Raw genomic sequence first — 25,005 nt, forward strand, 5'->3', positions numbered from 1 at the left:
TTTTTTTAGCTGACAACTAAAGGCATTAAGATCTACTTTCTGCACCCATGTGACTGAAAAATGCATCTAAATAAAAGAACAAGCCACCACAGAAAATAATATCATGGTTATGGCACACATCCTGAATTCAGAAAAAGCAAATAGCACAAATATCTTAAAGGGAAAAAGATTTCATCCCACCTGATCCAAGAGGTGGGAAACAGATTTTACTGCAAGCAAAGCTATGAACTGCAGGTTCTAGTACCAATATTTTGCTCTTGGATAAGCAATTGAATACATGCTTAATTTAAAGTATCCAAACACAGTGAGTTCAAATGGTCTATCAGTATTGTTTAACATCTTCATAATGTTATTTACCTTTGCAATTAAATAACTAAGATAAGGGATGCAAACAATGGCAGTGATCCTGTCTTACATCTCTGGAAGGCATACCCATGAGATGAAAGATGAGCTATCAGATTAATATCTTGTTGAGATATAGTCTGCAGCATGAATGTTTGGGAACCAGGGCATTTTAAACAATTATGTAAAGCTGTCCTAACAGATCACCAGAAGTATTTGGAAAAAAATCTGTTTTCCTTTCCTTTTCCAGATATAAAAACACTGCTTTCCTAAATCAGTTCCTAGAGAACATCTAAAAGTAAGGCAGATTTTGTAAACCCAGAATGATAAACTTAAAAATGAGTAATGAACAACCCTAAAATTCTCCAGATGTAACACAGAAAACTTTTTTCTAGAGTGCTTTGATCGTAAAAGTCTTAGAGATAAAAATCAAAACACAAAACTGCCCCTGAAAGGTCATTTTTTTCCGGGACATACTAAGTTTAGTATTACATACATACAATATGTGAAGTGAAAAAGGTACTGCTCCTGCTCTCCACAGGAGATTTTGCCAACTTTATTGATACTTGTCCTCAACTGAGAACACTTTCCTGGGAATACATCCTCTTATACTTTCTCCTTCCCTCCTCCTTCAAATTTACAAGCCTTCAAAGAACAGAAAACCACACTTCTGTGTGAATAACAAATTCTCAACATATTCCCAACAATATTCCCCATCTTTTCACAGTAGCCAGCCAGCCCTTCTGTTCTTTGTGCTACAAGGAACGGGCAGTACACTGTTATAGAGGGTAAACACGCTCGTGTGAGCTGCATTTGGAAGTGGAAAAGACAAAGATGACAACAAATGCCACTAATATCTCCCAGAAATGTCAAAGTGATTGGTCCTTACTTCAATCACTTCATATAACCAGATACTTCAGTACAGTACAAAACCATTTTACAAATTACAGCTTTTGATATACAGCTTTATGTGCACAAAGAATTCCATGATTCAGGGAGATATTGAACAAAATGTCAAGAAGGGCATTTGGACCTGGTGGGAACAGTTCCTGTTTTCAGGTGTCTGAAGTCAGCAGGGAAATGTTTTAACAAGAAGCACTTTACTACTACTTTAATGAGTACATCTTCCTTTTTTGAGGAAGTTAAACCTTCAGAATAGAATAATTTTGGGTAGGATGAACCAATCACATCAATTTTTCTTTGGCCAAGTAGGTACATACATAATGAGCTGGTTCTTTCTTTAAAACATTTAAACCCAAAAAAATATAGTATGATCAACAATTTTGCTCATCTTGAACATCAACAAATCAGGACAGTTCAGGGTAAGGAAGCAATGGCCAGCTGGCACACGGGGAAAACAAAACAGACAAGCTCCCACTACCAATCTTCTTATCACTTCAGCAGCAGAAAGTACACTAAGTGTCCTCCCCATTTTCTTTCTCTGAACTCTTCCTTCTACCCACAGAAGCAACTAAATCCAGCTTTGCCAATGTTTCCAAGAATCATTTAGGGATAGACTGACAACGAGCCATACTGATGGCAACTCTTTGAGGACAGTGAATCAATGAAAACCACAGACAAAAAAGGGCTTTCAGAAAGTAATGGAGGGCCACAGCCAGTCACGCTTTCAAATGAAACATTAAACTTTATATCCTCAAACGAGTCCTTCTAATCCGTATTTTGTCAGATCTAAGACTTTGGCTATATTTTCTGACTTTCTAGCTCAAGAACTTGTAACTCTAGAGAGTGCACATTATCATTAGAATCAGCTGTGAAGATTGTACAGTAAAAAACAGGATACCAACCATCAGTAGTGCAAGACCCTTCTGGGGCAGGTTTTTGCGAGTATGGGATTGGTGGACTACTTGAATCTGACATGTCTTCATCCTCTTCTTCATCTTCCATTTCATTAACAGTTTGGTTGGTAGTAGAAAAGTCCAGGTTTCCATTTTGTGAATAGCGATGTACTAACTCTTTATCCAACTCTTCTACCTTTGGCTTCACATCTGAAGAATAAAAATAGAACAAATAATAAAATATAGTAAAAATAAAAATAACCTAGAAAATCAAACTTTTCTACGGTACCTGCTTTTAACACAATATCTATCTTCTTTTAAAATAACCAGCATGCCATTCTTTCCCCTTAATGATGCCCAAGATTCAGATTTGGTCACACAATGAACTGCTGTGCACTTTTTGCCTTTTTTTTAAATGAAATACAGCCCACCCTTTTCACACTCAGAGAAACAACTGAAACGTGCCATACTTTCATGGTTACCTTCCGGCAGGAAAGGAGGCTGGTCAGGATCCAGGTACAGCTGTGAGAAGATCGGCCGTGGGACAACGCTGCTACATCTCAGAGAAGCTTCTATGGAGTTATGAAGAGCTTCTTCGAAACGGGCAGATTTTAGTTGCCCTGCATATGAATTCCCCATGATCTAAAAACACAAAGGAAACAGCTCATAAGGGGAGGGGAATGTCCATGAAGTGAGAATTTACAAATGAAGACAGAGGTCTTGCTATCATCCATGACAGTGATATAAAGTTATCAAGAAAATATGCTGTGGAAACAACACCTCTAACTAGCACTACACATTCATGTTTCTCTCTCAGTCTGGCACACCGTATTCTTCTGTTCCACTAAGCTTTGAGCACATTTCCAGCACACTGATCCTGTGTCTTCTGCATACATGGCCTCTCAGCAGCCTCAAGAATCTGCCTGGTATAAAAAATTAATGGAGGGTAGATAAAATCATTATTATTAGGGGTTTTTTATGATATTCAGGGTAGAATACAGAAGGGTACATAACAAAAAAAAATTTAAAAATCAGGTTGGGCTTCATCAGTTTTAGTCAAAAAGTGTGTTTACACAATTTTGCTTTTGTCAGAATGCCATATTTGGAGAAAAACTTTACACAAAGACATCCAATAACTTGAATTTTCACTCTTGCTCATATTAACTGAAATTACATGGAAGATCACCTTCTCTGTCTTTTCAGAATCTCTTCACCTCTGTCTTCAATGTAATGCTGCAATTTACATGTAGTCTGACCTATCAAAGAATCTAATTATACTCTTATAGCAAAAGATATACATAAAAAAAGAGAGAAATAACTTCTAAACCACATTCAGCAAATGCAGTGAAATGTCTTTATTTGAAATTATGCTTTACACTCATAGAGTGATAACAATCATTTAAATATCTGCTTTAATAATTAATCATTCTGTTTATATTGATGATGAACTTAGGAACTTAATTAAATATTCAAGCACAAACAGATCTGTAAATCATTTCTTCTCCTTGGATGGCATCACACAGCCCATAGACTGTTGTACTTGTGCACCCAGCACTAGGATACAGACTCTCAGATTTAAACATTTAGTAACAGGGTGGCTAAGTAAGGTTTTAAAACGAGCTCAGGAAGACTTACTGAAATATGAAAATTTCCACTTTGCTAGATCATTAAACCAAATGACATTTGTTCCAAAGAAACAGCAATCTAACATTTTCCAATATTCAGAACACAAGACTGACATTTCACAGAAATTTATTTCAACAGAGAAAAGTTTTCCCAGTTAAATCAACAGACACAAAAGTATAAAACCTTATAACATTATCTTTGTACTTCCCCTCACTAGATGTCACCTAGCCCTTAAAATAGGAAGAGACCTTGGCCAAGAAGATAAGCTGGCATTTTGAAAACCTACAGTTCCACTCCTGCTTTATCACCAGGTTGCTCAAGGTCCTCAGGGCCACCTGTAAAAGGGCAATAATCATGACAGCCACTTCCAGCAGCCTTTGAGGTCTGCTGGTGTAGACAAATATCTAAGAGCTAATTATTACTACACTACTGGATACACAGGTGTGAAACAAATCAAATTATTCACCTCCAACCTGGGAGAGAGGGTCAGTTCCCTGTTCAGAGACTTCGTGGAGCTTTGGGAAAATAATTCTCCATCTCTGATTTAGTCTGGTTTTTAGTAAGTTTTGTGGCAACTACACTACCCCAACCAGGGGCAATTGAAGATAAAAAACCATTTCTTAACCTGACACATTCTGCTATTCAGCAATGAAATACCTAAGATTAGTAGATTCTCTTTTCCCTTCTATAAGTTTTCATATAATTTGGAAATGGTAGGGCCTGTGTACAAACACACAACTAGAAAGTGTGTTAGGGAAAAAACTACACTGAAGCAGTATTAAGGCTGCAGTAAGCTAAAGCCTGTCAGGTGCCTTTGAAAAAAAGAATTTATGAAAATCAGCTAAGTGACTGAAATACTTATTTTACTGAAATCAGAGACGATACTTCCATAAATATAAGTGAAATCATGACAGACTATTATTAAATTTCATGCAATAAAAATTAATTTCTCTGCTATTTATGTCAGTTATGTGCTTAAGGTAAGATTTCAGGAATATAGTCAAATGAAAAGACTTTAGTTAAAACACCATAATGAAAATGAATCAACCTTCATGAACCAGAAAATTTGCAATTCCCACAGCAGAACATCTGCATGAAGTCTGTTCATTCTCCATGTTTTCTACAGCCTACCTGTTGTATAAAATCTATGACAACTACTTTAATTCTGATGGGAAGCTATTAATAAAGCATAGCACACACACAGCAAAAATGCTGGCAATTTGATTTGCTTCCCTGGCATCTATACAAGGAGACTTGCCTGTGGATGGAGATTGCCACAGATTTACCCAAGAAAGCTGGTTAATGCTACCACAGGATATTTATTTCCAGCTTGCCAAGAGCAAACAAGACTGTAGGTGGAAATGCCAAGTACAGAAAAGCTCAGGAAGCCCAGCTTGTGTGAGTCCCGGTCCCTGCAGCGCGGAGGCGGAGCAGGAGGAAGGCGTGTCCGGGATGTGCTTGTGCAGGACGGGGCAGGCGGGGGTACAGGGGCAGGGCGGCCGCGGTGCCGCGGGGCTGCAGCTGGGGGAGCCGGGAGCCCTGGAGAACAGCATGGGGCAGCGCATTCCTAACACTGCCCCCGGCCATTAGGGCAGCCGGGCCTCATCTGGAGTTCAGCACAGCCGGGGACGGGAGGGCAGGGGCTTTTCCTTCTGCAGCGGAGAGGAGCTGGCAAGACCCTCCAGCAGTGAGCTGCTGCCTGCTTCAGGTTGTGCCATCTTGATCCAGCCTCCCCAAAAGCCAGGAGCACCGATTCAAGGCAGTAACTTCTTAGTGGTTCTGATTCTACCCCTAAATGCCTGGTGCTATTAGGAAATGGTTAATTTTCCTCCTTACAGTGTAAATGGGAGGCAGCCTCCAGCGAGCACGCCTCATCAGCAGCAGAGACAGAACGTGCTTTACATGGGCTGAGGGGACTTGAGGAGGCAACAGAGCCTGGAGGAAAAATAAATTGATGGAATTTAAAGGAAGGCAAAAAAACCCCCAACCAAAACCAAAGAACATTTCTCTTTTTAAGACCTGTCTGCCATATCTGCATTTAAATATGACCAAAGCCAATAACATAACTAAATTCATGCTCACGGTTTAAAAAGTTACCCAAATAATATGTCTATCCAACATTCATATATCAGAGGTCATTTGGTTAAAATAAAACAAACCAACCCCTCTTGCTTTCTGTAGTGAAATTAAGACAAGGTTTTCTTAAAATTCTGCCCATCTGATGCATCAGTGAGCTCGGGAGGATGTGGGAAAGACATTCCACTGTTGAGTTCATCTGAGCCGATCTGACACAGCGACTGAGAGCGAACAGAGCTGGACTTGACTCAAGAGCTCCTCCCCAATCTCACAAATCCGTTTTTATGCTGCCAACTCTGGCACACGGGGGCTCACCCTTGTGTCCATTGTTCCACAGCCAGCAACATGGCACAGAGCTCTGCTGGAGCCTACCTGCATGCCTCAAGAGGTTTCCAATGGGCAGGAGGTTTGATGAGGTAGTAAATAATTATTTCCATGTCTGCATGCACACTAATTGCAGCTAGCTCAGCACAGAGCTGGTTAGATTCCCAGCAATGAGCAATCTGCTTGTCTCTAATTCAGTATTCCAGCCCTCACCTTTCCTTTTACCTGCACCATTGGATGGATACCAGTGTAATTGTTAAGTTGCCTGCTTCTCTTGGCAACCTTTTGAGATCTGTTTTGGATTGAACTCTACAGAATGTTAGTATGTGCAAAGTGTATGTGTATTTAGCTGCTAAACTTTTTTCTTCCCCACACCCTGCTAAGGAAGGAGGTTCAATTCGGCAACTTCTTTGGCAACTTTGTCCTTCTAAGGTTTCCCCTCTATCTCAACAACTTTCCCACTGTACACAGATGAATTTTGATTTCTTTAAAACTTGCTATGGGATTTAGAATACATTATCAAAATTGAATAATTTCAAAATTAAATCTGAAAGAAAACATGAAATAATAGGGGAATTTCCCAAAATTTAGATCACCCCCACCTCCAGGCTCTATCTCTCTCAGTGTTCTTCTCTGAAAAGATTCAGATACTAAAGCACCACCCATTGCTGCTGTGCTTCTTCAGAGCAAATTTCCTAAGCCCACTTCAAGTCTCTTTGCAGTGGCCCATCACTGAACTAGAGGATTAACCATGAGATTTGCTGGAGTGAGAACTCCCTTACAACAGAGCTGGATGGCAGCCCTGACATTTCAATCTGTCTCCTTACAAAGACACACGGAACAAGGCAGTTGTGAAACTCCTCCAACCTGACCATAGGTAAAGGAGGATTATTGCCATAGTGTTTAATAAGACAATTAATATACCCCTTCATTGTTGAAAGCAAAACTACAATTACCATGAGCTTCTATCAAAGCAGACAGAAATGGAAATAACAAATGCAAAATTTCAAAGAGAATTGATTTTAACACTGCATCACTTCACTGTGTGGTGAAGGACTCAGGGAAATTCTAATCACTCTTTCAAACCCAGAAGCTGAACTTATAAAAAGGCCTTGTCAATTTAAGCAAATAACCTCATTGCATGTGGTCACCCAGGTTTCAAAAGATCTGTGCAGAAACATGACATGGGATGTTTGAGAAAAGCCAGAGCCCAGGTCCAGCAGTGTGTAAGTACAGTAAACACTACCCACTTTTAGACAGGAAAAAAGATGACTATGCTTCTTTAGATTAAAAAAAAAAAAATCACCTCTGAAAAGTGGATCATTACCCAATAACTCTTGGGAGCCAGAACTGCACATTGAGTTGAAGGCTCTGCTAGTAAAAATATAATCAGATCATTCAGTACACCAGATACCACATATTTGGCCTCCAGGTGGGTCATGACCCCAGAGACTTTAAAGGAGAGGAACCGAACTGGAGGATGAGGGAGGGGGTGAGTGTTGTTGTTATGGCTTAAAGCAATTTCACAATTACCTGATAGCGAATGATGAATCTGATGCAAACACCCTCCATTAAGTCAGCTCTATCAAGTCCTTACGTTGTGTTTAACCTAATAATGTAATTGTGTTCTCCAAAACACATAATCTGGCTTCTGATCTGGCCTACCCCACAGAAAAGTTTCTCTTCAAAGGAAAAGAAAGCAAGTTCCTCCACAAAGGCATCACCAGGCCTAGCACAGCTTCTGTATCTCAAAGGGTTATCTCAGGCAAAGAGAGACCAGGCATTTATTTGTGCTGCAGAATAATGAACTGGTTGTTTCAGGTATGGCTAGCGTTTCTGATTGTTTACATCATTCTTAGTCATGTTCTTGGAGTATCATTGTTTTCCATTAGAGCATCACTAGGATGTACCCTGAACATGCATACACAGAAACAATGTCAGGTAATAACGACAATAGCAAACATATACATACACTCATTAAAAGTGCAGACTTTAAAGTCAAAAGTCTGTGTACAGCATCAACTGTAGCATTCAGTGGGGGAGACATATGTGACTCAAAACAAGATTGTAAGGTGGAGTAGAAGCCTTACTTCATAAACACTGTAAGATACGTTTCATTCCCCCCCCACCCCCTCCAGTCTTTTCAAGGTCTTGAGAATCTCACCCTGTTTTGCCTTCATTAGGGATATTCAAACTCAGCTGTAAAAAAGCTTACAATCTTATGCAGCAAGTGACAGACAACTCATTCACAATGTCTTTCAAGAAAAATGAGTTGTTAGTTTGGATTCAGCCTTCTTACAGTGAAATTTCCTCTCATCTTTATTTTTTATTTTGTTTTTAAGAAAATATTGTTTGCATCCAGTACCATTTAGAATCTCATCTTCCAGTCTAATGTTGCCACTATTGTGTAAGAATAATAGGAAGGATCAAGAACACTTTTTTTTTTCCTGACAAGGTTCTCTTATTGCTCAATTAATGGTATCTGTACTTGGAGTATTGCATCAGATTATCTGGGATTTGGACAATTCCTTGGACAGAGACAGAAAAATGCATATACTACAGAATCACATGCAGGATAGTGGAAGAGGTCAGCTGTTTCCTCACAACATCAAACAGAAAGCAAATCACAAGTGGTCTTAATATGGAGGCTGCTATGCTGTTACTGCTCCATTCCTTCCACCTCAAGACAATTCCTACCATCCTCAGCTCACAAAACAATAAACATACCAAAGGTAAAATTAACAGCTGGATGCAGGAAAGTGTTACTAAGTTAAACTTACATACATGAAGCTATCAACTTCAAATCACCCCCACATACTGCAGAAATTCAGTCTGAATTGCATTTTTAGAAATTTGGTGACCTGGGAGTTTTCAGGTTCACAGAATGAACCAGCAGTGATTTAACACTGAGGCTGGCAAAAACCACCAAGAAACAGCACCCGAAACACCATCTCATCTCTTTTACCCAAAATTTGAAATGTTTCTTTAGTTCTTTTTAACAGTGTTATTCACAGAGCTGTACACACAAAGAGCAGTTTACAACCACAATCAAACACGGAATACACTGAGAGGTACAGAAGTCACTGCAAGCTGAGCTCAAGCTAAGTTTTACAAAATGGCACTGGCTTTTCTCCAGGTTATGGCTCCCACTCAGGAAAAAAAAATGCTGCATTCTAGAAAGGTTCAACTCTTACAACACAGTGAGAGGAAAACTGGTGCACTCAGTGCACCAATACATTCCTCTAGTGAGGACTGAGGTGATTTAAGATTAAGCATGTTCCAAGCTTCATTTGATGCCATTTCCTCAAAAAACAGATGCAATAAACAGGTGAAGGAAAACATATAAAAGTTTTCAGGAGTTAATATTGTGGATTTAACCTACTCTGACTGCAAAGCTTTTGGAGTCCTTTCAAATGATGGTATGAAGTGAGCAGATAAGTTACTGTGGAGGTTTTGTAGGGTTTCCTAAATAAATTTGTAGAAGATGAAGCAAATCCTTTTATGCTGTAGGGACCTTTCACAGTATACACAAGAAAAGGAACATTACTGTGCACTCTTAAAAGAAGGGATACACTTCTTTTTCAATAGAAAAACCTTCAAGTGCGGAAAAAAAAGGTTATCAACCTACAAACATTGCTTCTGATTTTGCAGTTTAGGTATTGTTAAAAGACTTAATCATTTTAAAAGGAGCATATGCTCACACAGTCGTGGCAGGAATGGCTCAAATAAATCACCAAGGAGCACTTTTGAAAACCTCACCCTGCTTCCTTAAGACATGCATGCTCATACATAGCTTTCCCCACTTATGTTTTCTGTCCTAAATCAACAGGACTATTAACCACATTATTAATGCCAGTGCAATACAACCAAATCAGCAATGATGCTTAATCCTAGCTATAGGATCAAGGCATATTTTTGCTGTGTAATTTTGGTTTTGCAATTAGTTGCAGACATGAATTGCAATTTATTCTTCTACCAACCTTGTGTGTTTGCACAATCAGGTAGTTGTGTGTTTGAATCATCTCTGTGCCCAGCAAGATCATGGAGCAGATCCTCCTGGAAACTTTGCTAAGGCACAAGGAAAATAAGGAGGTGACTGGTGACAGCCAACATAGCCTCACTAAGGACAAATCATGCCTGAATATTTGGTAATCTTCTACAATGGGGTTAGAGTGGTGGGAAGGGATCCCATGCAGAGGGACTTACAGGCCTGAGAGATCATCCCATGAAAACTTCAGGAAGGTCCTGTACCCGGGCTGGGACAACCCCAGGCCTAAATACAGGCAGGATGGGGAATGGATTGAGAGCAGCCCTGAGGAGAAGGCTTTGGGGATGCTGGTTGACAAGAAGAGCAACATGACCCAGCCATGTGCACTCACAGCCCAGAAGGCCAGCTGCATCCTGAGCTCTGTCAAAAGCAGCGTGGCCAGCAGGCCAAGGGACGTGATTCTGCCCCTCTGCTCTGCTCTGGTGAGACCCCTCCTGGAGTGCTGCATCCAGCTCTGGGGCCTCCATCATACTAAGAATGATGTAAACCTGTTGGGGCAGCTCCAGAGGAGGGCCATGGATATGATGAGAGGGCTGGAGCACCTCTTCTGTGAGAAAAGGCTTTAAGAATCGAGGCTGTTCAGCCTGGAGAAGAGAAAGCTCCAGGCAGACCTCTAGTGCCTAGGAGAAAGCTGGAGAGGGACTTTTGGCAAGGGCAAAGAGTGATAGAACAAGGGGAAATGGGTTTGAACTGAAAGAAGATAGCTTTACAGTAAGTGTTAGGAAGTAATTCTTCACTGTGAGGGTGGTGAGGCACTGGGTTTGGAACTAGATGGTCTCGAACGTCCCTTCCAACTCAACCCATTCTATGATTCCCTGAGTTCATTTAGCTACCACTCTCAATAACACAGCAGATAAAATTCATATAATATGTGAGCAATTAACATAATAAGCACAAATTTTGTTCCTCAAATAATATATTCAAAATCGGTTACTGTTCCCAAAGCCAATATATTTTAATTGAAACTTTGTTATTTTTATATATTTTTCATATAGGTAAGTGTTCAGTCATTCATTAACAACATATATTCTGTTAATACACAGATCTTATTGTAAGTTATTAGCTGAGAACTATATTTAGTAATTACCAATTAAACTATTCAGAAGCATGAGAGATATAAAATCTATTTATGTAGTTTACAAAAATCTATGAAGTAAATACTTTATGATACTTTAGATGCACCAGTTAATGTAAAGCTTTGTTTCTAATGAAGATTTAAAGTTTATTTCAATAGAACACTGTCTAATATTCCACCATTAAAAAAAAAATCCATAACTGGGAAGCTCAGTGAAGGGTCACTCTAAGTAAAAAGAAGTCTGAGTTTGTTACGCATTTTAATGCTGGTAATTTTTTTTTTTTTTTTTTTTTTTTTTTTTTTTTTTTGCGTGGGAGGGAGCTTTTCTTCCCAGTTGCTTTTATCCTGAGAAATCGAAAGGCAAAGTTGCCAATGTTTCAACAGATCCATGTAATGCCATAAGAAGAATCACAGTGGCATCTCAGCTGGCATTGCTCATGAAAATGAAAGGGAAATGAAAGGGGTGATCATTTATTAAGCACTTTAGCACGGGGCACCTAGAAGCTGAGCACTTCACCTACAATCCCAGGCATACTTCAAATGCCTTCTCCATTGATTTTGTGACCAACCCTTCAACACAACTGGACTAACAAACCACCATACAAAGCTAATTATACTGAAGTAATTTCCAACAACTGAGTTTGCTCAGCTTGTGTTTCATTCTTTTCCTCCAAGTTGTCTCTACACCAGTTCTCCTGATCTACTTTCAGAACTCAGTACTCTAAGTACATATTCACCTGCCTGGTGTTGCCTGCAATGGGACTATGACTTAAGACTGTGCATTATGGCTTAGCATACATTTATATATTATACACTTATGTATGTCAATTATTGTAAATCCTTAGGCCACTGGGATGCAAAATTTTAAGTTTAATCACAGATTATGGTTATTATTTACTGTAGGCAAAAGATACCATTTGTGTAGGAACTACAGCTTGACATTTTTACGGACTGCTCACCAAGATGACACTACTTGATAGGAAAACAGAAAAAAAATTCACTATTAAGACACAGAAAATAGAAGCTAAAATGTAATCCATTTTGACACATCTCAACATCAGATTGTACAGCATTAAAAAGAAAATCCTTAATAACGATCATTTTAGATATGTATATCTACAATAAAAGTGTTTTCCCCAGTGTTCTTTTCTTTCTTTTTTTTTTTTCTCATGTGAAAGTGCTGCTAAATAAGAGAGGCAAAGATATTTCTATTGCCAAGCAATATAAACAAATTGCTATTCATTTTGCAAAGACATTAGTGGTTCTGAAAGTTCTCAGTTCTCAAAACACACACAAACTGACACTAATAAAACTTTCTGAATAATAGGCATAAGGGTAATACAGATTACATTGCCTCTTAAAACTTTCCAAACAAAGATTACCCAATTCTTCACAAATACCCACTTAATACTTTCTTTTTCCACTGTATTCCTCTTATCTGATGCATGTTCTGGTTTCTGACAGCTGCAACAGGCTAAAAATAAAGCACTGGAGTAAAACTTTGTTGACTTCAACCTCTCCTTTGCTGCAAAGCAAACCTTTTTCCCCCCCTGAAGTTGGCAGAGGTGGAGATGTACCATGGCACTTCTTCAAATATGCAACTTGAAAGTAATTTCAGGATTACCAATTAAAAAAAAAAAGTCTCTGCAGCCAGAGCATGTCCATGACTGTACAAAGGATGACACCCTGCATCCAAGTGACTCACACATGGCATTTTCCCCTTCTCCTTCACTCATAAAGCACATAATTCTGCCAAAAGCACCATCAAGTTTTGTTCCTCTTCCTCTTCAGACAGATTATTAAAAGAATCCCTAATACAGATTTCAAGAATAAAAAATAAAATTTAATCAGAAGAAATAAAGTCAGCCTTAAGTAATTAAACTAGCCTTCACTAACACACTTGGATAGGTTAGATAAGTTGTTTGTTCCTCACATCCACTGAAAAAGGACTGTTTTTCTCTCTAGAGCTCACTTTGAAAACAGGCAAGCCTAAACAAGTTATCCTTGGTTTTACAAGGCTTAGTCATCCCTAAAAAGGAACCAGCAAAGGTGGAAACGAGCCCCTCTTCTTTCACAGAGGGTTGTGTCAAAATGTTTGTCAAGTTCCCTCAGAGCAAGTACCTGCAGAGCTCTTCCAAAAGTACCATTTTCAAATAAGTCAAAATGATCATGCTTCTGCTCTTCTGGACTTAAAATGTTTTAGATAGGAACAAATAAGACTTTTCTTAGCTGAAGCTCTCATGCAGTCACTAGATAGAGAGGCATATCTAACATTTCTGCAGTCACTTTTAGCCCATGATGCAGAGACAAGAAAAGACCAATACAGCAAAGCCAGATGCTTTCATGGCCATTTCTTTGCAAAAAACAGTGCTCTGAACGGAAAAGAAAACCCTCAATAAGGTCAAAAAACACAACAATGCACTTAAATCTACAAGTAATGTCAAGTCATATCATTCAGACACTTTTTGCAACTTCCCTGCTGGTGGGAAACAGTGTCCAAATTTCTCATAGATAATTTTAGTGGAAATGAACTTCCAAGTGCAGAGTGTGTTGTAGAGTTATTCCTTTTCCTTTTCCACAACATATGTTCGTCATGTGTCAAAGCTGACTCTATTTTCTCCGCGCCCCCCCCACCGTCCCAGAATACCACAAATTCTTCTGTAAAATAAACAAAGTTCTGTCCAGAATCTCTGAAATTACCAGAGGCAACTGTGCTTGATATCAAAGATACACATCTCTGCTGGTCCATCTACAATATCCCAGATTTTAGTTAGGATGAAATTTGCAGGAAACAGGCAATCAACAGAACAACACTTGAACACCATATCCAGGCATATAGCTAAAAGGAAAGAGTTTTGACAATCAACCTACCTTTCCTAGATACTTTGGAATCTCAAAAGTTATTTGTGGGATAAATGTCCACAAATGACATTTATATAATGCCATTTAGGTCTAGGAAAAAACCCCACCTTTACCTTTACTGGAACAGAAATACAAAAATTCAAATCACATACTATTAACACAACTGGAGAAGGAAATAATTTTCAATTTCTACTTTATCCACTGCGCTGTAATGCGCATCATCCAGTATGACAAATTGGGGGGGGGGGGGTGGGGGGGTGGCTATGTCTTACATGGAGAAAAAATTACAATAAAATATTTGACTTGTTGGAGGCATTAGATGTGCTTCTCTACTTTTCTCCCCAAAATCTTAATGATGTTTACAAGCTGGACTTAATTTACATGCAACATAAACATGCTAGCACAGGCAATCTTGATTCCCAAAGCTGCTGTTATGGTTTAATGAGTCAGCAACACAGAATATTTACAGGTTCTATGCATTCCTGATGGCATGCATAAAAAACTTCCAGTCAATCCTGACACTCAAGAAACCGGTGCTCAAAATATTTTTCTGTGACTGTTGCCACAGTAGAATATAAATACTATGCATAAAATTCTCACTGTGGGTTAAAATCTGCCTAAAAAATAAAAAACCCCGAACACCTGATAAATAAACAGTTTATAAACACAGAACAATTTTCTATTGTAGATGAGAAAAAAAAATATAACACAAAAGCCTATTTAATGTACTCTGAGTAGTTAAATTCTGAAGTTACAAACAAAGTTAAGCATTAAAGCTCAAACAGGTACTCTTTTTAGCAGTTTAGTTATACAGATATGGCACTGAATTCCACATAGATATATATGTGAAATGTGATAGTTATTGTTTGTAAGGATAAAGCTGAAAATAGTCTCAGACCTCTCACTGAATTCCAACAGCAAAAGCCAGACCAATCTCATTGATAAATAGATCACTTAATCCTTTCTTCATTTGCCATCACCCTATTGCAAGAGCATGAAGCTGAAGCCTAGAAAGTCAAAGCTAAGGCCTGACCTTCCATCTCTATCCTCTCTGGCTGCTCCCTTGTGTACCCCTCAAACACATGCCATCATTTCCTGATGAGTTTAGAAGGGGTTATCAGGAGAATTTCAGGACATGTGTCAGTTTTGTGGCAACCTGAATGCTATACAAACATCTTCTGTGTTTAATAGGTGATTTGTATTTTAGTAGGTTTATCCATTCCCAACTTTATTTGTTTAAAGGTGCCTTAACCTTGACATAAATCAATGCTAAGCATCTGTATGGAGTACTCCTGATGAGTTTAAAAATTAAACTCTACAAAGAGCTGTATTTTGCAAGGAGGCTTCTTTCAAAAATAAACCAAACCAACTGGTCAACTTATTTGCTCACTTTCCCCCTGCCTTGAAAATTACGCCGTTTATTCTTTTTGCTCTTCTTACAGGGTTCTTCTAAAGATCACAATTTTAAAGGGACAAGGTTGGTCACTTTAAAAACACCACCACCACTGGCTCCCAAGTGTCTTTTTCTTCCGAACGCAGCCACGGGTGTTTGCGTAAGACAGTAGGGCCGACGAGTCAGAGGCCCTGGGTCGTGCCTTGCTGCAACCCCCCTTCCAAAGGAAAACAAAAAGCACTGAACCTTTTCTGCCACATGCCCAGTCCTTCCCCCACCACCTCTGTGGTGAAGACAGCCATTATTACATTTCCTTTCAGGTTATTTACAAGGTCTTGGCTCTGACATTGATTTCTTATCTGTTTCTATGACAAATGTTAAGTGTTAATAAGCTGTCCTTTTAAAGAAAGATAATGCTAAGCTAATTATAGGAATTAATTACCCCAAACCTATTCTTTATTTTTTTCTCATGAGATTGAAACAAGAACAGTAAAAATTACTCAAGACCAGAAAAAAAATCCACACTTTTTTCAGCCAATTTATAAGTGTAGGCAGATTAAAGGAAGTTATACTTTGAGCCAGGCAGTACCCTGAAAATCTAAAGCAAATTTGTCAGATAATACAGAATAACCAGTCAGGCCCTTATGAACAGTTTTTTAAATTATAAGTGAAGAGTTACTTATTACCTTTTCAGCTATTTCGTTCCTGGTTTAAATTTTAGGCTAAAGGGTGAAAGTTTCAAAAATCTTTTCACTTACAGAACCATTAAAATGATAAACATTTGGGAGCCCAAAGTACACTTCTACTCTAACTGTCCTTTCAGACCTGCATTGACTGCACTATAATAGCTGCCAACATTTGGTAAGGATTAGCCTTTCATTTAGACAAAAGCAAGCATTCCTTAGCTAAATCAGCACTTTTTGCCATCAGACTCATAAAACCTTTTCACAACACAGATTTTCAAGAGAATCCTTTAGGGTTTTAGGATGCTGCTCCTTTTACTAAGTAACAAAATACACCCCAGGGTGTCTCATTGACCGCACTCAGCTGTCCTTTGACCTCTGCAATTGTTTAGCCTAACTTCAGGGCCACAGAATCTGCCTCCCCCCCATCAAAATGGCTAATGTTGCTTCCTCCTAGCACCTGGCAAAAGCAAAATCCTAGAGGTTCCCCCCTCTTCCAGATTTATACCACATTCCAGATGTTGCCAAGCAAAACGTTCCTGCAGGCAGGTTTTGGGAGCCCACAAGTGCCACTCGGAACCTGGGCTGTGGCCATGACCCCCTCGCTCTGCTCAGGGCTGCCCTTGCCCCCAGGGACACAACAGGTCATAAAGCAGGAATAGATCTTCAGCCTTCTGGGTACGCTGGCTATTTAAATGCAACAAGAAACTATGTGAGCCCAATATTGTGTACTGAGGCAAGCCTCTCCCCCCTCTCAGAAGTCAGGCAAAAAAAAAAAAAAAAGACGTGTGAGAATCTCATTTGGAAGCACAAATCTACCCCAATCATTACAAAGATCTGCATTCTTCTTCCCATTTGTTTTAAACCCTCTGAGAGGACAAATAAACAAACAAACATTCACCCTCCAAGTGCATAAAACATATATTTAGCCAGTTGCTTAGGTATTTGCAAAGCCTCTAAGTAAAACAGCAGAAGAAGATTGTTACAGCTTCAAAAGAATTGTCATTAAATAATGAAGTTGACCTCATTGTGGGTATGTAAGAAAAAAATGGAAGCACCAATCAGCCCTCTGTTGAAGGCTTTTTGATTACAAGAACTGGATTTCATGATTTTTTTAAGAACTTGGGCATTTTACATGCCCGAAGCAAAAATAAAATCATTATTTACAGTCCACACTGCTCCTAAAATGCAGGCAATGGAGATGAAAGCAGAGATGCTGATCACAAACATACAGTGTATTGTCTATTAGGAAAGGCAAGTACGGTACCTTCTCAGATTCCTTTTAACCTATTTGAAATGCAGTCATGATTAAAGGATGCACCTAAGAGTTTGTGAAGCCTTGCTGCAAAGTTGTTTAAAACTCCTGAATACCTGAAAAATAAAAAGGGAGAAAAAAAATCAGAATGACTCATGCCAGCATATTGTTTATAATGAGACAAAAATCCCTTCCTCTAGTAACCTGGTCTAGGGTGAAAAAAGGAGGGCCAATTACTTAAAAAAGCACATTTTTCTTTAGAACTTGGTTTAAAGTGCTTGGTTGCTTCTCTATATTCTACCAGAAGTACAAACTTCAAATTTGGACATTTTTGGCACTGAAGTCACTATACGACAAATTAGGAATTTAACATATTAATATAATAAAATTAACTGTTGCAGAAACATTTAAAAAAAGGTCTTATAATGCAGAAGTAATTATTTTAATATTTATAAAGAAACAAACTAAATGGGTGAGCAGTTATCTACCCTGGAGATCAATGTTCAAAATAAAATCTGAATTAGCTGGTTGCTCTCCAATCTGGCTTTCCACAAAAATATTAAAGTGAAAACATTACTAATAGAAATTGCATTTTATAAAAGAAAATACACCTGAAATACGTCAAGCAATGGCAAAAAGGGTGTAGCAAGCAGCAAGCAAAAAGATAACTCCTAAAATACCTAGGGCTGTACAGAACACTGATTAACATCAGGAAAAGATTTAAATTATCATTGAGTGGACTTTGACAAGACTTTCTTAGGGAGACAAACTGGTTTGGTTTCTCAATAGCAACAGACCATATTTTGCCAAAAGACTTAAAGGAATTTTCCCTGGTGCCCACAAATGGGATTTTAAGGTTAAAGCTGGCACTACAGGCACAGGCCTGCGGCAAAACCGGAACGCAGCTGTACACCCAGAATTCAAAACTCCAGGTGTCAAAATTAAAAGGCCTTAAAGCTTCCTCCCTCTCCTCTCAATTTTAAAAATCAGCCTGTTTAAGAGAGCAGCTGTACCACCCTCACCTCTGGCTCAGGAAAGGTTTTGGGCAGGATTGCTGTGTGCCGAAGAAAGGCACCAAACAACGCTACTGCCACGCTGGCAGCGGGCCTGGCGCCGATGGACACCGGGGCAGCACACACGGCCCCACCACACTGTAGGGCTCTGCACCAACTTCAGGGACTGCAGAACGTCAGTAATCCAATTCCAGCTGCTCCTGGCGCTGAAATTGCTATTTTTCAGACACGTGCTGAACATTTCACCTGCTAGTAATGACATTTTTGTATTTTCTTCTAATTACACTCAAAGCTAAGACCTTTGGCCCTAGGCCACAGACCTCTATTCAGGCTGCACACATTCTCTTAAAGGCCCTGAGCCTTTGTTGTCACTCTCGGTCTTTCATCTATTATTTACATCCATTGAGAGGAGAGATACTCCACCATTTGTGAAGCTTTAAAGCTTCTAATCATCTTAATTTCTTCGCCTTTCAACCAGTGCTTCCCCTTATGGACCAATGCCAACAGTGTGACAAAATAATTTTTCAAGCCAAGATCCTCCTGGACCCTTCCCAAACCTTGACACACACAGGGCTGTAAGTGCCTTTTGTCCTTTGCCGGCTGCTTTTGCAAACACAGACCTTTGCTCAGCTTGGGGGTGGGGGGCATGGATCTGCTTGTCAGTGCATTTGAGGGAGTTTTCCTGGGGTTTATGTGGTTTTGCACCACTTTGTCTCTGTTAAAAAGTCTAACTCAGTAAGTCCAGCTAAATCAGAGATGCTGAAGGGAGCCTTACCTGTTTTAAAAATATTAAGTACCTTCTGCAATACCACCAACTGTGAATTTAAAGTTTCCATTTTTTTCCCAAAAACTAAACTGCTGATACGCTGATTTGGTTTTCATATTGTTATGTGACAACTCAGAAATAATAGATTATCACACAATATTTAAGACACACAAAATACTGTTAACCCTTTTCCTGATTATTAGCAACATTCATTTGTCCTGGCCATATAACATAATGTGACAAAATTTTTTTTTTCATCTTATGTTCAGGTCATCTTCTTATCCTCCCTTATTTGCAAATGAAATAGGAAACAAATCAACAGCATTTTTGTCAAGAATTCAGAATTCATCAGCCACCAGTCTTCCTTACCAAGACCTGTGAGATCTGCTAACGTGATCCACATCTTGGCTCTTTCTTCCACTATGGTCTGGCTTACTTTTGATTTTTAACAGTGCTTCCTTGTTGTCTGTCCCCTCTGAAAACCCCCAACCCCCATGTCTTTTCTTATTTTTGCCATTTGCTTCAACTAGCAGTTCACTTGAGACTCATCCATCTTACAACGCCTCAAGTGACAGATGCTCTCAGGAATGACCACACTGTTGAGTGAACAAAAGATAACATCACCTCTAGGAACTCGGGAAGAAATACAACTTCAGCCCTGAGACACGGTTATCCTGGCAGACCCAGCACCATAAACCTCTCTCAAGTGAAAAAAACCCAACCAACAACTGTGGGGAAAAGGAAGCTGACACAATTACAAGCCAAAAAGAGTATTCTTTCTATCGTAAGCTGTAGTTAGTAGCGTTGATGACCTTTTTATTTTCTTTCCCCCCCCCCCAACTAATACCCCATTGATGAATTTTGTAGAATTTACCTGTGATAAAATCACAGGGGAGGAGAGAGAATGGAGAAATTTCACACAAATACTGTCTCAGGACCCCTACAGACTTGAATGGAGGAAGAAGGCACTTTGGAACAGCTTCAGCAGAAGGTCACACAAGTCCTTTGCCAAAACACAGACATTACCTTGTTAAAATCTACACATCCTACAGACCAGCTGTTGCTCAGTTAAATTCCACAGGAATTCAGAATAAGGGTGCAAGCCTGTGCCCTTGACAAATGCATACTGTAACCAGAGTAAGATTACTTTAATGTCACAGCTTCTTGATAAATCTGTAATCTGCAAGTAATGGCCCCTCAGTGTTTTGACATTTGAGCATGCACCACTTAAAAAAAATTAAATTAGAATGATAGATTTTCCAGCCAACACCTACATATAAAGCTACAGAATGATGCCTGTTCCTAAATAAAAGTCTGCCCTCTATGCCTGTAAGACTGAAATAAAAATTGCTGATTTGAAATATACCCCAAATTCTCCACCCAGTCAGTGGAATGGGACTTGTGGAAGAGTCCTGAGTGGTAGAAAATATGTAAAAAAAAAAGAGGGAAGGTCATAATAGCTTATCCCAGTGACATATTCGCAAAAGTGACACCACAAATGCTGAGAACCCCTTCTCTGCAGTGAGAGACAAAGAATTTCCCTGTCTCTCAGTAAAGCTTTAAACAGCATCTCATGTTCAGTTTTCAAACACTGCATGAAATAACCATCATTACAGTACCTGACTCTGAGAACATGTGAGTTTTACATATGTAAAGTTAGAGTTGTAAAATAAAAGACGAGGATAGGAGGCGATAACCAAACATCTCCTGTCCGGTGTAAAGTCAGGGGAAAATCACAACATGGACTTTTAAGAATTATTGATTGATTGTATTTAGCAATATTCATTAATTTGTGATGAGTTATGATTTTAGGTCCTTATTCTGATGTAGAATGTTTCTGCTGTGCTCTCATAGCAGACCACATCAAACCACCAGACTGTAAATACAGAAGTAATGTGTAAATACACCATTTTTTAATATAGGCCATTTCCCCAGAGTCTGCCATTCTGCAGTACCATTTTGGACATCTAACACACAGAAATTAAACTAAAAACCAGTTTGGTTCTTCCTAAAGAGGATCCCAACTCTGGGCCTCAGACCACCTTTAGAGTTCCTCTCCCATTCTGAGCCACTGAGTGATCTGATACCGAAATCTTTGATAAAATCCCATTCAGTTGGGAAAAACATGAGCAGGAAATCTACAGAATATCATTACTGGTATAAGACTGAAAAAGTTTTATGCAGGTTTTCTGCTTTCCACCTCATATCTCAGCAACTACCAGGGTTCAAGGCATACTGCAACTACCAAGAGGAAAAGAAATGAGAAAATTAACTCTGAGGCATGTACCAGCCCATTCTGCTGTGGTATCTGAATCCACAAACTCCACTATACCTTGAGTGTCACCATGTCTAGAACAAGTTTCTGAAGCTCCTTCCAACGCAAATAAATCAAAGAAGCAAATAATGAAGTCTGCAGTTAACATCCTCACAGGAAAATGTACTGAAATATTTTTTATATTTCTATATAAATATATATATATATAACATGTATATATTATATATAAAATATAATAGATGTTATAATTTTATATATTTAACATTATTAATATATATGTGAGATATATTTTTAGATAATTTTATATTTATATATACTATAAATATATAATTCTTTCACTTACAATACTTGAAGATCTTAGCATCAGATATGGATGAAAAAGTAGTAAACTGTGTCCTGCCTTATAAAATGTGTACTCTGCACTCAAATGGGCATCTTATCAAACAGCCACCCATATTTTATCTCCAAATATTTATCACAGTAGAAAGAAGTGTTTACAGTTAATATGCAATCCATCTTATTCATGCTGCTGCTTTTAAACAAGACAAAATGTGAGGTAAAAGGTCAAAACTACTAGAAAGAGCCTTGAACAAAACTCTGTTATTACAACCATTTTGCTGGAAGACACAAGGTGTAAAATAGATTACTGGAGCCAAACTAAGTATGGGATAGGGCAGGCCAAGGATACTGATCCAAACAGCAGTGAACAGTTTTAGAACTGCCAGTATTAATGTGTTTGGTAACTCCAGACCGCTTTGAAAATCTCCCATTTAATGAGATTCACATTTTCCAACTGAAGCTGAACATTTTTACAAGCATGTATGTAAAATCAGTTTTCATTCAATGCAATTTTAACAAGGAATGACTGAAAAATTGATAGTAAACTTATGGGTAACTTCTGTCATTACCATTAAGTTATTGACACTGAAACATGACCTTGAAATGACAGCTTCATTTATGCAAGTTTTACCAGAGAAGGTTTCAAAAAGCCCTGATTAAATTAACTACTTTTAAACACAATAGGATCAATATGTATGCAGAGAATGTACACCCCCACGGCAAGTTCTGCTTGCTTGATTGATCAAAAACAAAAAAATCCTGTGGCTTTCCAGATCTCAGCTGGTGCCAGAAATCCACATAGAAAAAAAAAAATCCATCTAAATGAAACTCTGAAAAGGTTTACCCTTCACCAGTCTATTTGCACTTCAAAAACTCCTTAAGTCCTTCAGCTAAACCCCAGGGTTGAACCATTTCAAAAATGAGAGGGGGATGGCCATGATTTATCTTCCTTCTGTGCTCTGGACAGAGCTGTAAAATCTGCTTGCTGGTGTGCCTGTGTGCTACAGGCTTCTTTTAATGAACCTTGGATATTTATCCATTTTAGAAATAACTCTGCTCAATTCCTTACCGCCCTTTATTTCCTTCAATCAGACACAAGTACCATTTACAAAGCAAAATTTTGATTTTTGGCACGCAAGCCGATGAAGCTGAATCAGCAAAATGACCAAACATCTGAAATTAGCATTTTAAAGGAAAATAGAGAAGATCTTATTCATACCTGTAAGGATTGGCTGTTGCCTTAGTGAATTTGTGCTCAGGGAACACTTGTTTAACAATCTAATTTAAGCCTATCCCTTATATTTACTAGTATCAAACACATTTTTAGCAATGAGCTCAAATAATTTTCTGTTTGTAGAAAATGAATGTGTTAGGTCACCCAGGATGCATTTTCTAGGCTTCTGTACTTCAAGATACATTACCAATAGAAGGAAAATGGACATTTCATGGGTCACAAACTTCTGCATCACGAGGACCTTCAGTGCTGCTGTCAGCCTAGTAAAACTCAGTCGATACACTCTTGCTTTATTTGTCCACTATTAAAACCCCTGCACCCGAATTTCTACAGGTTTGGGGTTTTTTTCTCAAGCAAAAATATCGATTCAATAACTCTACTGACACTCTTTGAACAAAATTTAATGCTGTGATATTCAGTTTGTATATTAAAAGCTTAACCACACACATCTAATATAAACATAAATCCTACAGCACCAACATTGCAGAGGAGCACAAAGGAAGGGCACTAAAACATGATTGTGTACTTCAGCTTTTCTAAAGCTTTCTTCTACTCTGAAGACTCAACCCTATAAACCATACATCAGTGGCAGAACTCTTACCAGTCTAAATTCGTCAGACTTGGGTAAAGATAAACTTGATCTCAAGGTAAACAACAATAAGAACAGATTCAATATTAACTATTTTTGCATGGAAAGGGCCCATTTATTTCCAAAGTCTTATTCAGATTTTGCTTTTATCACAGATTTTTCTCTTCCATTCTAAAACAATAGAAATGGAGGAAAAATATTTTATGAAACTATAAAAAAATTGCACATCCTGCCACTGTAGGTTGAGTCTTAATTAGACTAGAGTGAAGCTTTAAAAACATTGACATTGTGCTTGTTTTTGTGCAAGCCAAATACTGGCCATAACAAAACTGCAGGACTAATCTGGAGGAAAAAAACCTCCAACCAACCCTAATCACTCTATTAATCCCCACTCAAATCCACAAGGATACTTAAGTAAGAGGTTGTGGATATAAGAAGGAAAGGCATCTTACTCAGCATCTGACATGCTACTCAGCTTAACTCCTCAGAGTCTGAAACTCTCCTTTGCCCCAGAAAAAGAGCCGAAGATGTTTTAAGAATATATCCTCTTTTGTGCATATGCTTTTCATATTAAAAAATCCTCTCCAGTATAACCTGGCTTTTTGCAAAACCTTTAATAGAATATTTCTTTGACTATGTCCTTCACTGGCTCACATTTGAAAGATTGAGCTGAGAGTGTTTATAAACTTGTATCTTCTCCTGGTGTGCTTGCAAAAATTTACAATTCCAGCTGCAACCTCATTAGCAAAACACTTCAACTTCCCTACATGAGCCAACATTTACTGTTTCAATAGTTATCGAGTTTTTATAAAGGTGGAAGTTTGTTACCACGCCCCTTATTACCAAGAACAAGCTTTGTGTAATATGTATTGTAATAAAAGTTTTGAGTATTTGTGCCGCCATCTATTTTTTCCATACTTATTTTCAGCTCCTGAGAAAATCCCAAATGGACACACTGATCAACAGGATTTGGTATTTCTGTTTCACGCAAAATCAATGTCACCACACCACAGCCAGGTAAACCAACTTTAGAAACTGAAGTCCAGGCAGACAGAAGAACAAGACCATAAAACAGAAAAAAGAATCTGGAAAAACAAAACACCAATACGAAATACCCTGTGGTTCATTAGCAACCAGGGTGGCAGGCTTTCCTCTAATTCCCTTTAAAAGGCCATGACTACCTGCAGAGCCTGGGAGTGCAAATCACATTAGTGGAGCCACCAGATGACCAAAGAAAGCACTGGAGGCCTGGTGAAACCAGTAAACAAAAGGCAGCATTCCAGCTGAATGCCGCTGCTAGAGTCAGCAT

General features: G+C 38.7%; 1 protein-coding gene across 9 annotated transcripts in view; it reads right to left on the reverse strand.

Annotated features, from left to right (window-relative positions):
* Window positions 1–25,005, reverse strand: part of GREB1L (GREB1 like retinoic acid receptor coactivator) — a 132,858-nt gene that overhangs the window by 58,976 nt on the left and 48,877 nt on the right. For 5 of the 9 annotated variants that reach the window (XM_063395696.1, XM_063395687.1, XM_063395662.1 and 2 more), the window contains exons 2-4: window positions 17,493–17,596; window positions 2,609–2,780; window positions 2,148–2,348 (exon numbers count right to left, since the gene is read on the reverse strand). In XM_063395696.1, the coding sequence (XP_063251766.1) occupies window positions 2,148–2,348; window positions 2,609–2,777 (370 nt within the window). In that variant the 5' untranslated portion in view covers window positions 2,778–2,780; window positions 17,493–17,596. The remainder of the gene's footprint in view (window positions 1–2,147; window positions 2,349–2,608; window positions 2,781–17,492; window positions 17,597–25,005) is intronic. The other 4 variants (XM_063395676.1, XM_063395669.1, XM_063395653.1 and 1 more) reach the window with 2 other exon arrangements.

The sequence above is a fragment of the Prinia subflava genome, chromosome 1 (genome assembly GCF_021018805.1).
Source record: "Prinia subflava isolate CZ2003 ecotype Zambia chromosome 1, Cam_Psub_1.2, whole genome shotgun sequence".
Classification (NCBI taxonomy): domain Eukaryota; kingdom Metazoa; phylum Chordata; class Aves; order Passeriformes; family Cisticolidae; genus Prinia; species Prinia subflava.